The sequence below is a fragment of the Octodon degus genome, unplaced genomic scaffold (genome assembly GCF_000260255.1).
Source record: "Octodon degus isolate 3935 unplaced genomic scaffold, OctDeg1.0 scaffold00020, whole genome shotgun sequence".
Taxonomy (NCBI): Eukaryota; Metazoa; Chordata; class Mammalia; order Rodentia; family Octodontidae; genus Octodon; species Octodon degus.
In genome coordinates this window covers 748,864-765,745 of record NW_004524596.1, presented here as the reverse complement: position 1 = coordinate 765,745, position 16,882 = coordinate 748,864, and the positions used below count along the sequence as shown (strand labels likewise).

Below are 16,882 nucleotides of genomic sequence, written 5' to 3'. Positions count from 1 at the left end.
ACAAAGGCGCCAAACGTACTCACTGGAAGAAAGATAGCCTCTTTAACAAATGGTGCTGGAAAAACTGGCTCTCTACATGCCGAAAACTCAAACTTAACTCAAATCACACGGGAAACAGTTGAAAGAATTAACAACTGGAACCTGCTCTTACTGAGAAGTTTTTTCACGTCAAAAGAAATTACCAACAAAGTGAAAAGACAACCCACAAACTTGGAAAAAATCTTGACAAATAAGTACTCAGAAAAAGGTCTGCTCTCTAGAATTTATAAAGAACTAAAAAACACTAGGGCCCCAAAATTTAAAGACCCAATCCAGAAAAGCGCATCGGAGATGAACACACGCTTCTCAGAGGATAAAACTAAAGAAGCGAATAAATACATGAAAAAATGCTCCATATCACTAGCCATCCACAAAATGCAAATTAAAACAACATTGAGATATCATCTCACCCCAGAAAGAATGGCTATCATAAAGAAATCAACCAACAACAAATGATGGAGAGGCTGTGGAGAAAAAGGAACCCTTCTCCACTGCTAGTGGGAATGTAGAGTGGTGCAACCATTATGGTAATCAGTGTGGAGACTCCTTAGAAAAATTGGCGTGGAAATCCCATTTAAACCAGCTATTCCTCTACTAGGAATTTTCCCGGAGGATCTGAAAACATCATATCATAGGGATATTATGTGTGCCTATGTTTATAGCAGCACAATTAGTGATACCAAATCTTGCAAACAACCAAGATGCCCATCACCTGAGCAATGGTTGAAAAAGATGTGGTATTTTTACACAATGGAGTATTACTCAGCTACGAAGAACAATAAACTTGAAGCCTTTATATTGAAGTGGATGCCACTTGAACATATATTCATAAGTGAAATAAACCAGACACACATGTGTAAATATCGTATAGTTTTCCTAGTATAAGAACTCCAAAGAAGAAATACAAATAGAAAGGTATAATACAAGTAAAAGGAAAGCAGGATCTCGAGGACTAAGCAATCAAAAGAGGGAAAGGAGAAGAGCTAGGAAACATGACAATATCAAGCCATACCATTATATGTAGAAGATGGGCAAGGCAATGATCCTGAGAATCTCCAGAAGATTTCTGAATCTAGCAGCTAATTGGAAAGATTTTCACCCTGACTGATACCTGTGAACTAAGCAAATGCACTGAAGATGGTAATCTGTATTAGTATTTCATGCTTGGATTGCCTGTCATTCTGGTCTTCTGAATACGGGTTGCTTGTCATGACATGCCAGTTGCTGCTGTGCTGTCTCTCGGGTAGATAGATGATTGTTCAAAAAGAAGGTGGTGGTGAATGAAGGCAAGAGATAGGAAAAGCAATATTGTGGGATTGTCCTGCTTCAAGGCTGTATATGGTTTCATTTCTGGATTTATGTGTAAACATGAATATATAATTCTTTATGCCTACTGTTTAAAATATATTCTAATTTTTAAATGTTTTTTCATCATATTGTATAGGGACTTAAAGTTCAACTTATCAATACTTGATGAAAAATCCCTTTCCATGTTACGCCCAAGATGTTTGATATTCAGACAGATAAAGAAGTTAAGCTTAACAGTCTAGGTTGTATGGTAATAACAATAAGCTTGTCTTCTGGAGGGTTAACAACCTAAGTTTGCAGACCAAAATTAGAGAAAAAGGAGGGCCACAAGGAAAGCCAACATTTTGGCCCTAACCTTCCAAGGTCAATTAAGACTCAGGACATATGAGAATTTGTACTGTAACGTCTTGTACCTTGGTAGTGTCCCAAATTTTCTAATTAAGGAGATTATGGGCCCAAAGAGGAAAGTGATCGATGAAGTAGAGTGTGCCTAAGGAGAGTCACTTGGAGAGAAAACATTCTTTCAGGCTTTCACAGAGAGCACATTGGCCAAGCAATGGCCGTGACTCATCCCCATGCCTGACACTGACAAAGGTTCTACAATCTGAGGTACAGGATCTCAGGATAAATCCTGAGGGCATTTCACTGACCTTATCAGACCCAAAAGCTACAACTCTTGTTGCATAGGTCCTGCTTTACCTTGGTCTTAACCATCCAGCAGAAAAGTATAAAAACAAAGTATAAGAAGTAAAGCCATGTTGTTATGTTGAGCTGTAGGGGACTCAGGTCAACAATTTCTGACATTGCCAGTTAAACAGAAGACCCAAGTCTATTATGGTCTACTGGACTCTTTTACACACTTTTGCTGCGTTTACACACCTATAATATTCAATAACGGAACTTAGAAAAAATGGGGTATATCTATGAATGTCCATTTTGTATCTGTGTATTCAAAGTGGTTGGGATAGATATATAGTTGCATTCTCTTAATGAATAGAATGATTTGTTCTAATGGTGTTTGTAAATAGGATCACAAGTCCGCATCTTGTACAGCAATTAACCACTAAGAAGAATATATGCAGTGTATTATTTGTTGAAACTGTACTTCCGATTTGATTTGAAACTGTCTCATTGCTATCTGTTTATCAATAAAACTTAAAAAACAAAACAAAAAAGTTATATTTTATAGAAATTGAAACAAAGAATAATAAAAAATATAAAGCATACCTGAGGCAACAACAACACTGTAATTATCCTGAAATCCATTTTCTGCCTTAACTTTTTCTTTTTCTTCATGGTTTTTCTTTTCCTTGTCATCTTTTTGTTCACTAATTAATTTAGCTGTAATACTTGGAGTATCTGTTTAAAAAAAAAAAAAAATAAATAAATATATATATAGCATTTATATACTTGGTACTAATAAAAGAACTCTGTATTGAACTTAAGGATATTCAAGGTCCACATTCTGTATAAAAATACATATAGAAAGACATCTAAAAAACAATTAGCAGAAAAACTTGTTTTACTTAAGCATAGTTCAATGTGCCTGACACCCACACCATTTCATCATGAAGAAAGAACACTAATTTCAAAATCAGCAAGCAGCCTATGGAAAGCTATGTATACAACCTGTGAAGGGCAAGTATGTACTTGAGTTTAGGACTGACTATAAAACACTACAATAGTTTCCTACTTATACTACAAAATAGGAGTATAAAGGAACTGGCATATAATATGCTATCTAAAAAAAAAAAAAAAATATGAAGCTAAATTAGCCCAGCTAGGCATGGTTGCTCATGGCTATAAGCCCAGACCTCAGGAGGCTGAGGAATGAGTTGGTACAAGTTCAAAAGGGCAGCCTAGGGTACACAAAGAATTCAAATCCAAAGTAAACTGCATGATAAAACTTATACAAAATAAAAGGGAAAAAGGAGGTAATGATGTGATTTAGCCATTAAGAAATCCAGGCTAGGCAGGGCATGGTGGTGCAAGACTGCAATCCCAGCACTTGGGAGGCTTACACAGGATGATTGCTGTAAATCTGAGGCCAGGCTGGGCTAAAGAGTGAGTTCCAGGGGGCTGGGGAGATGGCTCAGTGGAATAAGTGCTTCCCTGGCAAGCACAAGGGCGTGAGTTCCAGGATAGCCTGAACTGCACAGTGAGACATTGTCTCAAAAAGACTAAAGAGGGGTCTACTTAAGCAGGTGCTTTAATCTGCAGAGCTATCTGGCCAACCCAACACTGCATTTCTTATTCACATGAACTATACAATTTTCAAAATGTTAATAGTGAGCCAGGGAGATAGCTCAGTAGAATAAGCGCCTGCCTGGCAAGTACAGGTTCCTAAGTTCAATCCTTGGTACTGCCAAAACAAACAAACAAACAAACAAACAAGAACAAAAATAAAACCAAACCAAACAACAAACGGATCTTGAAACAATATATTTTACATTGCGACCACAAAACTACAAGTGGCAAAAATATATAACATTTAAGTCACACACACACACACACACACACACACACACACACACAAAATCACAAAATTAATCCATTGAATAGTCAGGAAAAAAACATGTAAAGAGGCTGGGGAGATAGCTTGGCAGTCTAAGTGCCTGCCTGGCAAGTGCAAGGATCCAGGTTCAATCCCTGATACCACATGTTGTGCTAGTCTAGGAACCCCCCAGGGCCCTGTGCTGGCCCCAAAACCAGGTGTGTGGCACACGCCTATAATCCCAGCACTGGGAAAGTTGAACAGGAGGATCACTATAAATCCCAGCTGTGCAGCAGAGACCCTATACCAAATAAATAAATAAAAGATTTTTTTTTAAAAAAGCAGTATTATTTGCTAAGGATTTACATAGTACAATCAGCAGTTCAACTGATTTCCACTTATGCTCTCTGATTTTTCAAAAATAAAATAAAACTCAAGTGGCATTTCTATACCAAATGATATAACCAAGGAAAATACCCTTAGCTGTTTGAAACTGCTCTCTTTCGAAATTCCAATTCTGGCCAAGATGTAATGGAAATAACCCAGGCCTGTTCTCCAATTTGAAATAACTAGTAAGAGGTCCAGCCAAATAGCTCAGTGAATTAAAGCATCTGCTTAGGCAGACACAGTGGCTGGGTTTCGATCCCCAATGTGCCATGCTGGCCCCGCTCCCACAGCACCCTGAGACAGGGATTGAGATTGGGCATGGTGGCACGTGTCTGTAATCCCAGCTCTTTGGCAGTCTGAACAAAGGAGAATCACTGCAAGTTGGATCTACGTAGTAAGACCCTGTAGACCCTTACTAAAATATAAAAAGAATGAAATAACTAGTAAGCAGAAAACCTTACTAAGCAATAGTTTAACACTTCGCAGGGCAGGACAGCCATGGCTAGGTGCACAGGAACAAATGAGGTTAACTGCCCCACCTATTTCTAGAGCTTCCCAGGCCACTTTCCAATAAAACCCAGGCTTAACCTTAGGTTCAAGACAGAGCTGGGATTCCAGGAAGACAAAGACAATTGCAATTTATAGGGGACACGTCCAGGGAGAAGCAATTTACATGTAGTGCTTCAGAGACCTATAAATGATCAAGTCTTTAGTGTCCATTAACAAGTATGAAAAAAATATAAATAAATAAATAAATAAATAAATAAAAAAAAACAAGTATGGATGTGTGGGGAATGAGTTAAGGCCCTTTTTTCGTCATTGAATGAATGCTGAGTGGAAGCAGTAAGATAAAGTTAAAAAATTAATCAAATTCCATATATACCTAAAGACAATAAAAAATTCATTTTTAAATCTGACTTGCCTGACACCCTGTCAAGAACATCTGATAAAGTTGTTGAGACCGGCAAATGAAGAGTGCGAAATTTGTGTCCTGCTCCATACATTGGATGCTGGATGACATGGCTAGTTGCATTAATTCTACCCTTGTACAGCTGAAACAAAATTCAAAAATTAAAAGAAATGTCAACATTTTAATAAATTCAAAAGCATGTAAAGAACAAAAGTTTAATGAAGTCTAACATATTTTTAAAAGTGTGGTATATTTTCCATGTGATTTGTTGATAAACTTTTGCATTTATAATGTTTTACCTAACAGTATATCACTTTTTCTCTATGTCAAATCATACTATACAATGTATGGCAAAATCAGGTTATTGTGTGGGAGGTGTCATATTGGGTTATCTTAAAGACTTTTAAATGCTGTCATTAAGTAAAGTTTATACTTTTTTACATTTGCTAAATTATATAAAAAGTGTAAGACCTAGTCACACACTGACACTTATTAAAATTTAACTATTAAATACTAACTGGACAGGGAGACTGAAGAAACATTGTCACTTTCTCATCTTCCAGCATCAACTGTAAAAACAGCCTTCGTATAAACCCTGAAATGTTCCCAGATGTTGGAAGGTTCCCTCTTTGAGGTGATGACTGAAACAGTTCACAGAGCACCTACCAAGGGAAGAGATTTAAAAAGTTTAATGCTTAATTTTTAGCTTTATTTTGAATAAACAAGAAATTAAGAATGAGGATTAATATTTAAACATCAGAGCATCTTAAAATTCAACACTAAAGCAGATAAAAAGTTAAAACTATAAGAAATATTTATATGGGTATGAGAAATTACTATTGAAGTCTCTCACATGAGAAACAACAAAACCAATTTACTTTTGCTTTTTTGTCAATAATGTGATTACAACAGAATAACAAGTATATTAAAATATAAAACAAAGAATAAGATTCAGAGGGTAATTGTGATAAAGTGATGAAGCAGAAACAATGCAGACTACTTACACATATAAGTCAAATTTTTAAAATATTCATATTCTGCCCTTGTTTGGAGCTAGTAAATTAAGCATTAAGTTACATTAAAAGTAGAGCAGAAATTTCCCAATAATTATCATACACAGTAGAGTACCTTGCTTTTCTTTTCTTAAATCTTTTATTTATTTATTATCAGGTCTCATCTCAGTATGCAGCTTGGACTCATAGTGATACTCCTGTCTCAGCCTCCCCAGCACTGGGATTACAGGCATGAGCCACCCCACCTGGTTTTGGGGCCAGTGCTGTGTGCCCAGGTAGACTGGGAGCTATCTCTCTAGCCGTTTCTTTTCTTCTTAATAAAGTTAAAGGATTGAATAACTTATAAAGATGTTTACGATTATCCTTCTACAAACCATTAAAACTTGACCAGTATAAGATCCAGTCAATAGGCAGGGTGGGAGAGAAGCTAACTGCTATTTATGAGTGTTTCTTCTGTCACAGATGTTATGGTAGTACTTTATATTCATCAACAATGTCTAATCTCTCCCCCCCCACAAAAAAAAAAAAAAAAAAAAAACAAACAAACAGTTTCAAGCAGGCATTACTAACTTCCTTTTGTTAAAAATGTCCAAAGTCGGGGCCAGGGAGATGGCTCAGTGGAACAAGCGCTTCCCTGGCAAGCACAAGGGCCTGAGTCCAATTCCCAGTTACACACACACACACAGCCCAAGGTCACAAAAAGTCAGAAAATAGTATAATGTTGCAAACAGGAATTAGAATTACTGTTAAAGCAATGCTACCTTTCTTTTATTCTGAGAGAGTCTCAGTATGTCCTTAAGCTCAGTTTGTCACCCAGGGTGGCCTCAAGCTTGCAGTGATCCTCCTACCTCAGCCTCCTAGGTACTAGGATTGCAGGTATGCCTCATCACATCTGGCAAATAATTCTACATTCTCAGATTTTTGTCCCACAAGCTCTGTACATTAAATTGTTATGAGATTTATTCAGTCTCATATATAAAACATACTGTGTACAATGAGAAGTAAATCAATGGTGGCGGTATCAATCAGGCTACATCAACATGCAATACCTAAATGAAGAGGATGACACACAGTGGTCTGTTTATTGGTTAATTCTGTTCTAGCATGTAAAATATTATTCTTCAGGGCTTATTCTTTTCATTGGAAGAGTTTGGAAGGGATATATAGGTAGATTCCCCATGAACTTCTCCATCATCTCTCAACATAAGAACTGATTTATGAGACCACCTATTTTGATAAAAGGATACACTAGCAATTAAATTCAGATTCTTAAATGCACTTAAACTTTATCATAACTCTGCCTTAATACATAGGCCCTCACATACTTCCACCAGGGCAAATCCAACATTTTATTAAAATAGCTGAAATTTCAGATCCTCTTTCTTCTCTTACCTGTGCCATCAGCTTTTGATTATTAGGATGGCATGAAATGCACTGCAGAAAAAATGCAACTGTTGCATTCTCAATTGCTGTCCGTTGTTGAGTGTTTAATCCTGTTGTAGCAGGTGAAGAAAGAGATGCTGATCTTGCATTTGTCTGTTGTGCAGTTAAATTATGACCTCCAGAAGTTGACACAGAATGACACAATAAAAACAGAAGTGCTGTCCAGAGTGGATTGACCTCAGAACCACCAAGCCAATCTTTCATAATATGGCTATTGCCAACTTCTGTCAAAAACCTAAGAATAGGAGCAACCAGGTCAGCTGTGATAGGCATCTTATTACACTGTTGTGGAACATGATGCCGTCGCAATTTATCTTGGAAAATATCTATTGACTGAGCGATGCTTTCTGAGTAGGAAATGTGGCTAAAGCAAAAACTAGCCAGACTTCTCACAAGAAGAGAAGGCAAACCAGAGTCTAATAACTGTTTGATAGCTTCTGGAGACTGAGAAGAGGAAGCAAGGGTTGCTAGATGAGATTCAGTTAGTGTGAGAGGTGCTTGTGCATTTTTAGAGTCATCTGTTAAAGACGAAGTAAGATCCTGCTTTTTGCTATCATCTGTCATGGACAGTCTATGGTGACACTGCACTGGAGGAGGAGTAATTCCCATCCAGCCCATGAGCAAGGAGAAATAATTTGGATGTATATGACACATCGAACAAAGTAGACTGTCAACAGCTTTCTTCAAGACCATGTTGCAGGGAAGAGACATGGACCAGTTGAAAAGTAACCTAGGAAAATAAAACATACCACATTAACCACATTTTAATAAGAAATAATTGATCTTTTTAATTTCTATTAGAGATCAAATACACCCTAGAAATGTTGATTTGATAACTTGTTAATTGTAAACTCTATGTCAGGGATTATAATATAAACATTATTTAAGAATTTAGGGAGCTGTTCGATTAGAGTTCTACAATGAGTTAATAAAATCAAGACCATAGGAGACAGGGAGATCGATAGATCAGGCTGTCTGCCTACACAGTTTAGACTGGCCTCAAAATTGCAGTGATTCTTCTGCCTCATGCTCTTGATAGATTTTTAAAAAATATGAAGATGGAAGTGCAGCTTAGTGGAGAGTGCTTGCACAGCATGCATGGAACCCTGGGTTGGCCCCAGTATGGCAGAAATAACAAAAACAATAAGTGTGATACTTCAAATAAACCTGCTGTACTTGGTCTTTTCAAAATATCTTATCTAAACAGACATGTAAAATACTTTTATTCAGGTGAAAACCCAATGTGATCTAGTAACTGGAGGGAGGAAATAAGGGTTTTGCAATTATACTTACTCAAACAGCTCCTGGTCCAACAGTGCTGGTAAATCATATTCAACAAGCAGTTCATAACTATGCCAAAGAATTGCTGCTACACAGTGCAAATGAGAAGGTGACGGCATGAGGAGACCATACTCTATTGTGGAAGAGGTGGGGCGCACGTAGTTCATCCTGCCACTTCTTTTCATAGCAGCTACTCTTGCAGAATCACTGACCCATTTTAACAAGGCCTGAATTCTTAAAAGAAGAAACTGAATTCTAATAATCCATAATGACATAATTGATCTCATTTTTGCATGTAAAAAGGTATTTATAAGCAATATACTAATTGTTCTTAATCATTTCTATCTAACAGTCTAAAATAGGGAAAAAGACAACATGTATAAAGCAATTCCATTTGCTCATTAATCTTAATTTCAAATGATAAGTTTTGTAAAAACAACTGTGACTCAGTAAGTGCTGATTACACATATATATGTTTAAGTTATACATGCATAAGTTATACATGTATAAGTTATAAAAATGTATGTTTTTATACTTTTATGAAAAGTATATTTTTTATACTCATTTTATTTTGAAGAGTAAAACCTCCAGAGGTTGACCCAGAAAGACACAATAAAAACAGAAGTGCTGTCCAGAGTGGATTGACTTCAGAACCACCAACCCAATCTTTCATAATATGGCTATTGCCAACTTCTGTCAAAGGGCTAAGAAAAGGAGCAACCAGGTTGGCTGTGATAGGCATCTTACTACAATGTTGTGGAACATGATGCTTCCACAATTTATCTTGGAAAAAAGCAAGAACAAAAATCAGAAACAAAGACAGAAAGAGGGTAACATACAATAATACATATGTTACAGATTTTCAAAACAAGAATAGCTAATTAACAATGGTTGATATATGAATGTGTTAACTTTCTATAAACTTTTTCTCATCTTAAAACAAATCCATACTACCCAGTGAGCTGAATCTAATTCTTCAGTATACAAAAACCCAATGAAATACATCATGTTTTACACCCCAGTACTAGGATCATTAAATTCTAGCAAAAATCATTTATTCTCACCCATTCTAACAGACATATTTATCAAACATACTTTTTCAAGTGTTTTGTTAATCTCAGTTCTCCAGAGCTGGGACCAGTAAAACAAGCAAAATTTTGAATCATTGCCTGAAAACAAGACTTTAAAAGGAAGTAACACTCAGAGTTTACATTTAAAAAATAAATAAATAAGTAAAATAAGGTTTGTGTCAAGTTCTTAAATCACCGTTTATATTTTGTTTCTTTCCTTTCAAATTTTTTAGATTACAGGACATTTTCAGATTAAAACAAATAAGGGTAAATGGCACCTAATGCCTCTCCCTGTCAGCTGAAAGTAGTAAGGGTAGATGGCATATAACACTGCTCTGGCTCACTCAACTTCATGCTACAATAAATAAAAACACCTCAAAGAAAGAACGGGATGATGAGGCAACTAAATTAAAAAAATAGTATTTTATTTTCTCTGGGGAATTCAATAATCCTGTCAGTGTCAGTTGTAAAGGATAAGAATAAAATTACTTTGTTCAAAACAAATTAAAGCTTTTAATCAAGCGTAGACAGAATTACCCAAATATAAGTGAAAATTATTACATTATTTTTGAGTAAACAATAAATCTGAGAATGCCTTTATTGCTGGGTACTTCATTTCATACATTGGTATCTGACTTTTCTGAGTGACAATGCTTTGCTTCTGCAATCTTGAGAGCACAAAGCAGAACTCTATTATCTCTGTAGTATCTAGCACCATGGCAGGTTATAAGCAGTTATTAATACAGTGGTACCTTGGGTCACAAATGTAATTCTTTTCAAGACTATGGTCACAAACCAAACTGGACCAGAACTGAATCACATTCAACACATAGGTTCAATGTTCACCTTATACAGAAATTCAATTTGGTTCAAATCTAATTTGGTATGCCCAGAATCAAGAAAAATATTAAGTTCATAAATAAGATACTAATGTAATTATAAGATCAGAATACCAACCAAAGAGTTAACAATTTTGTTAATAATTTTTAATACAAAATCATTTTTCTTAAATATAATCAAAATATTAAAAGATAACTTAGATATTCTCTAGTGTACTATTTATATTTCTTACTATCATACATCATGAATATGTGCTACTAATATCGATGATATACAGGAAATGGGGAATGCCAAATGGTTTCTCAAAATTTTAACAACAAAAACATAGGTTCAAAAGTTCCTGGAATTATCATCTATCTGGATATAGAAAACTCTGGGGCAGAACTATATTAGAGCAACCCAGTCAAATTACATATGTACAGAAATCATTAAAAGCTTCAGCTGAAGTTATCAGGTATAATATTTGGTATACTGTTTCACTTTTTTTGAAGCAGAAAAAATAAGGTAGAAGTCCAATGAAAAACTTTCAGTGAATATTATAAACAGTAAAAATAGAACATTATCATTCTCAAAAAAATCTATCATGACCACATTTTTCTATATTTACATATAATTAGTAAGTAGCATTATTATGACACCACTGCCTTAACAGTTCCTATCATAATAAGACTGTCTTAAAAATAATGTTTTATTCCAATTATTTATTTGTTGGTTTGCTTGATACAGGTTTTGCTACACAATTCAAACTCCTATCTCAGCCTCCCCAGCACTGGTATTATAGGTGTGTGCCACCATGCCTGGTTCTGGAGCCAGCACAGGATATACCAGGGATCAAACCCAGATCTTTGGGCTTGCCAGGCATGTATTTATCTCCCCAGCTCCCCAATTTTGTTCCTCAAAAGAAATACTAAAAATTCTATTTTAAGTAGAGATTTGTTTAAAATATGCCCAAATACATGGAAAAAAATATGTTCAATATTCATGAAAATGTTTAAAAGGTGTACCACATAAAGTATATAGGTAATGATGCATAATATGTCATGGTGGTATCTTTTATGAGATCTTCTAATGAAAAAGTATCATAAGTACCATTCACTATGGCATGTTTATTGGACATATGTATTCTTAAAGAAACAGTATCTTCATGTACCTGTCTTTTGTTCCAGGATCCTGAGTTGTACCAAGTTGGTAAAGAATATCTATTGTAGAGTCAGAAGAGAGTCCATTCAATCTTCCAAAAAGCAAAGGGCTATTCAAGTCTTGCAACAAAAGAACAAAGTTTTCTAAATAAGAAAATCTCAAGTGGAAAGAGATGCTTAATTTTTAAAAGTTATTCATTAAAGGTTAAGTTTTCTATAAATTTCAGCAAGAAAAAACAACCTTGAAATGCAACTATATGAAATTAATAGAGTTAATTACAAAGATCACATAGTACAACTTTGATTACTTCACAGATATGTAAAAATCAAATTAGCGCAAGGTGTCACCTGTAGGATCGCTGCCAGATGCCGCACAGTTTCTCAGAAGTATGTCTATAAGTTTCAGGCCAATTCTAGTGGACTGCAGTCCTATCTTCACAAGCACGACTTCAATATTGGGTGAATGCATTCCGCAGTACGGTGACATCAGTAAGGCAGCACAAGTTTGCAGCAGATTAGCAGTAGGCGCAGCTGCACTTGCCATCATTCCTTCCAAGTCACTTATGTGAGTAAGGCAATGATGTAATAACCGTAACCACCCAATACTGAAACATACAATAGGCAAAATGACTGACATGGCACAGCAAATTAGCTCAAATTATTTCAAGGGTTAAATAGAATATTTCTCAAAGAAAAACATGTCTCATAACCAACATATATCAAAATTAAGTTTTAAAAGGCTATAAAATGAAAAGAGAATTAAATACACAGTAAGTGTGCCCTACATTATTAAAAATATTCTAAATACTTCAACCACTTAGGAATTTATGTACTTACTCAGAAAAAATCTCAGCAACAGTTTTAATTATATATATTTATTACACATGCGCACACACACACACACACACACACACACTGATTAGGATCATAGACAAAGTCTTGGCATCTTGGAAATAAAACGGAAATCCTTTTAACAGTCAAATTTTAAAAGAAAACCTATCTATAAAAATTTCAAACATCAAAACTTTTCAAAAGAACACTGCTAAAGATTTATGTTCAGGTTCTTGTTTGTCAAACAGAAATCTTTCAATAACTGATACTTGGTAATTACAATTTTGCTCTATGATCTTTTTTTTGTAAAGATGTATTTGTTTATAGGCATATGGAAACCTGTAACAGACAACAGTTTAAAAAAACGAGACTACATACATGTATTATACCACACTGTAGGTACACTAAAGGAGAAAATACACACAAATTTCAATTTCATTAAGTTTCAGGGTTTTGCTTTCATAATATTAAGTCTCTATTCTGCCTAATAATATCATGTTATCATGAAGATAGTAACTTCCTAAAATGCAAAAAAAGGAAGCACAAGATGAATAATATTTATACAGTCTTTTTGAAACAGAGTTCAGCTATGTAGTACAAGCTGGCCTTGAACTCACATTGATCCTCTTGCCTCAGCCTCCTGAATGCTGGAATTACAGATGTGTGCTACCACTCCCAGCCTGAGTATGTAATTAAAAAAAAAAAAAAAAAAGTAAGCACAAAAAGGGTTTCATAGAGGAAACAAAACATACCTGGTTTTGGATACCTGATCTTCAGATGGAAGAAAGGGATTATTAACTGTTGCAGAAGAAGTAGTACCAAAAGCAGTAAGGCCCAATAATTTAATCTGTGAAAGGCCTAATGTACTGGCATCTCGAGGCCGATGTAATCTAAGGCAGACAGCAGAAGCTACCTCGGCTTTTACAAGCTGAATTTTTATATAGGTCAGACCACTTGTGACAACAGGAGCGGAGAGAGGTAGCATATTCACCCCATCTGCACTTACTTCAACAGACACTGAGGATGGACAAGCTGTAGGAGAGAAAATTAAACAATCACCAATAAAAAAAGTGAACTAGATTTTAGTCTTTAAAAGAAAAACATCAGTAATATAGCAGCTTTCAGTTAAATTTTTGAAAAGAAAATTTATAGATCAAATCATAATTTGTCTTAATTTCCATCATTAATTTGAGATATATTCCAACACCAAAAATCTGATCCACATACAAGATTTTAAAATACTAAAATACTCTAATATTTCTCTAAAAACAGTAACTAAAGATTGCAATATAGATGTATTTCATAGTATATGGGCAGATGTGTAACAAAAAATCACTTATTTTTACTTAAAATATAAACACAGGAGTATAATTAATGAATACACTATGGATTACTGTTGTAAATAATTTGCTCTTCTACAAACTCATATCAATGCTATACTGCAATGTTTCAAACAATGAATTTGAACTCACAGCTGAGTTCAGAAATTGAGTTCACCCCTATTAATGTGTTTCCCTTTCAAAATTGAAACATACGTTCTCAAGATTTTTAAAAGTTAATTCTTAAAACTGACAGCTACCTTACCAAGAGCACTTCTTCCAAGCATAACAAGTCCATCTAATACAAAAGTATATCTCTGGAGTAAAATAACTTTGACACTTGCTTCATTTATTTTATTTTATTTTATTTATTTATTTATTGGCGGAATCAGGGATAGTTCACAGACCCTTGAGCTTGCCAGGGAACTGCTTACTCTACTGAGCCATCTCCCTGGCACTTATTTAATTTTTTTTTGGGGGGGGTAGTGAGAATCAAATTCAGGGCATTGGGCTTATCAGGCAGGTGTTGAACTTTACATCCCCAGTCCCTGGTTTAAATTTAATCTTTTGAGAAACTTTTTGGCAAAAGCATTAACAACATTTCATATGAACAGAAATAGTAAAATAGGAGTGAACCAACCCAGGGCTACGGGATCCACATTCGACCCAGAGCCCAGGCCCAGCATGTGAGTGAGATTGTTCAGGGCCCAAGCATAACAAGTCCATCCTGATTCCACGCAGCATGTAAGTAAGACAACCTGGGGCCTGCTGGATCCTGAATCGACCCAGAGCCCAGGCCTGGTGTGGAACCCTTCAGCAGAACTCCTTGCAAGGAGGCTAGAGGGAAGACCCACCCAACTGATTCAGGAACAGAACACCAGAGTGGCACAGAGGGTTCACTTCCAAGGGCTGCAGCAGAAAGAAGTGGAGCACAACAGCCAGACCCCAGCCAGATTCAAGCCACACCCATCTGGAGGAATCTGAACTTCATAGATCCGGACCTGGTACTAAGGTAATAACTCTAAGCTCTACACCAAAGGTCAGAAGACAGTGGTATACAAAAGACAAAGAGAAGGAACAAAATGCAGTCTCAGACCCTGAGTCTACCCAGAACAAATGCAGAAGACATTAGCATAGAGGAAACTGGAAATCACACACCTGAAATCTCTGAAATACTCACGTTGGAAGTAAAACAACAAGTGCAGAAAGGTATAGAGGAAATCAGATCAGAAATAATTTCTGAAGTTAAAAAAAAATGATAACTATAATCAAAGAAGTACTAAGTGCTTCTAAAGAAGAGACTGATAAAAAAAATAGCAGAACATAAAAATGATGGAATCCCTGAATAAGCAATATAGGAAAGAAATAGAATGTATGAAGCAGATTCAAAGTGATATACAGGAAATTAAAACCTCAATTACAAGCTGGCAAAACCCTCAAAGAAAATGAGAATAGACTTTCAGACCTTAAAGACACCATTGCAGCTAGTGAAAAGATAAGAAAAGATCTCTTAAAAACAACTAGGGGGGCTGGTGAGATGGCTCAGTGGTCTAAAGCACCTACTAAGAACAAGCTCAGCAAAGCACAGGGACCCTGGTTCAATCCCCCAGCACCACATGCCAGCCAGCCCCGCCCCCAGGTGGGCTGAGCTGCCCCCCCCCACAAAATAAATAAATAAAAATTAAAAAAAAAAACAAAAAACAACTAGGATGCAGGAAAAAATAATTCAATACCTACAAGACGATGCAAAGATGAACAATGTGAGACTAATAGGCATCAATGAGAAGGAAGGAGTCAATACAAATGATATAAAAAGAATATGGGCAGGAGTAATAGCAGAAAACTTCCCAAATGTGGAGAAAAAAATCTGACATTCAGTAACTGAAGCATATAGAACTCCAAATAACATCAACCCAATTAAAACCACACCCAGACATATATTAATCAAGATCCCAGAAATTCAGCACAGAACAGTATACTAAAAGCCACTAAAGAAAAGAAACAGATCACATTTAAGGGAAAATCCATCAGAATAACGGCAGATTTCTCTTCACAAACCATGAAGTCAAGAAGAGCATGGAGCAAAGTAATACAAGTCTTGCAAGAAAACGAATTCCAACCCAGAATGATTGCTGCAAAACTCTCAAGTACAATGGAGAAGTGAAATACTTCCAATGATAAAGAACTTAAGAATTTCATGATGACAAAACTAAGCCGATACAGACTACTAAATGATGTTCTAGAGAGGGAGCAAAATGATCACAACTCCATGAATGACAACGGAAAGAACCCAGCAAATAGGGCAAGCAATTAAACACAGGAGAATAAGAGGTATACAAAGGCAGTCTTTCAGTTATTCTTTTGTGTACAGCAGCAAAATATTTCCATCAGCACACTCTACAAATGGATTTCTCTTATACCCTATGGGTCATGATTCCATCTGGGTCTATAGGGTGGATTTCAAGGAAATACCAGTAGCTCAGTCCCAAAAGTGACACCTGGCCACCAGTAAGCATCATGGACATTATCCATGTCCACGACACACTAGAACTTTATGTGATATCCTATCCCCAAACTGTTAGAAGTGCTGGTCATTTATTTACCATTCCAGTATTTATCTTATGTTTTATTCTTAGTACTTCTTTAGTATCATGGAAACTTTTTCTTAGTTCAATTGTTTGGAAACATTTAATTTTTACTTAATTAGTATTTAATTTTCTGAATATTGCTTAACCTTAATTTTTATTCTAAGATTTATACTATATCTTTGACTTACAATTTATTTAAAAGACATGGTATGATATCTTC

The 16,882-nt window shown here is 35.7% G+C and overlaps 1 protein-coding gene across 9 annotated transcripts in view; it reads right to left on the bottom strand.

Moving 5' to 3' along the window:
- The window catches only part of Birc6 (baculoviral IAP repeat containing 6), a 256,628-nt gene that overhangs the window by 88,766 nt on the left and 150,980 nt on the right, over positions 1–16,882 (bottom strand). For all 9 annotated transcript variants that reach the window (XR_002820364.1, XM_004627598.2, XM_004627599.2 and 6 more), the window contains exons 51-58: positions 13,508–13,787; positions 12,273–12,529; positions 11,936–12,044; positions 8,888–9,109; positions 7,544–8,324; positions 5,657–5,800; positions 5,151–5,280; positions 2,575–2,706 (exon numbers count right to left, since the gene is read on the bottom strand). Coding sequence is in view for 8 of the 9 variants with exons in the window: in XM_004627598.2 (XP_004627655.1) it covers positions 2,575–2,706; positions 5,151–5,280; positions 5,657–5,800; positions 7,544–8,324; positions 8,888–9,109; positions 11,936–12,044; positions 12,273–12,529; positions 13,508–13,787 (2,055 nt within the window). In the remaining variant the exon portion in view is untranslated. The remainder of the gene's footprint in view (positions 1–2,574; positions 2,707–5,150; positions 5,281–5,656; positions 5,801–7,543; positions 8,325–8,887; positions 9,110–11,935; positions 12,045–12,272; positions 12,530–13,507; positions 13,788–16,882) is intronic.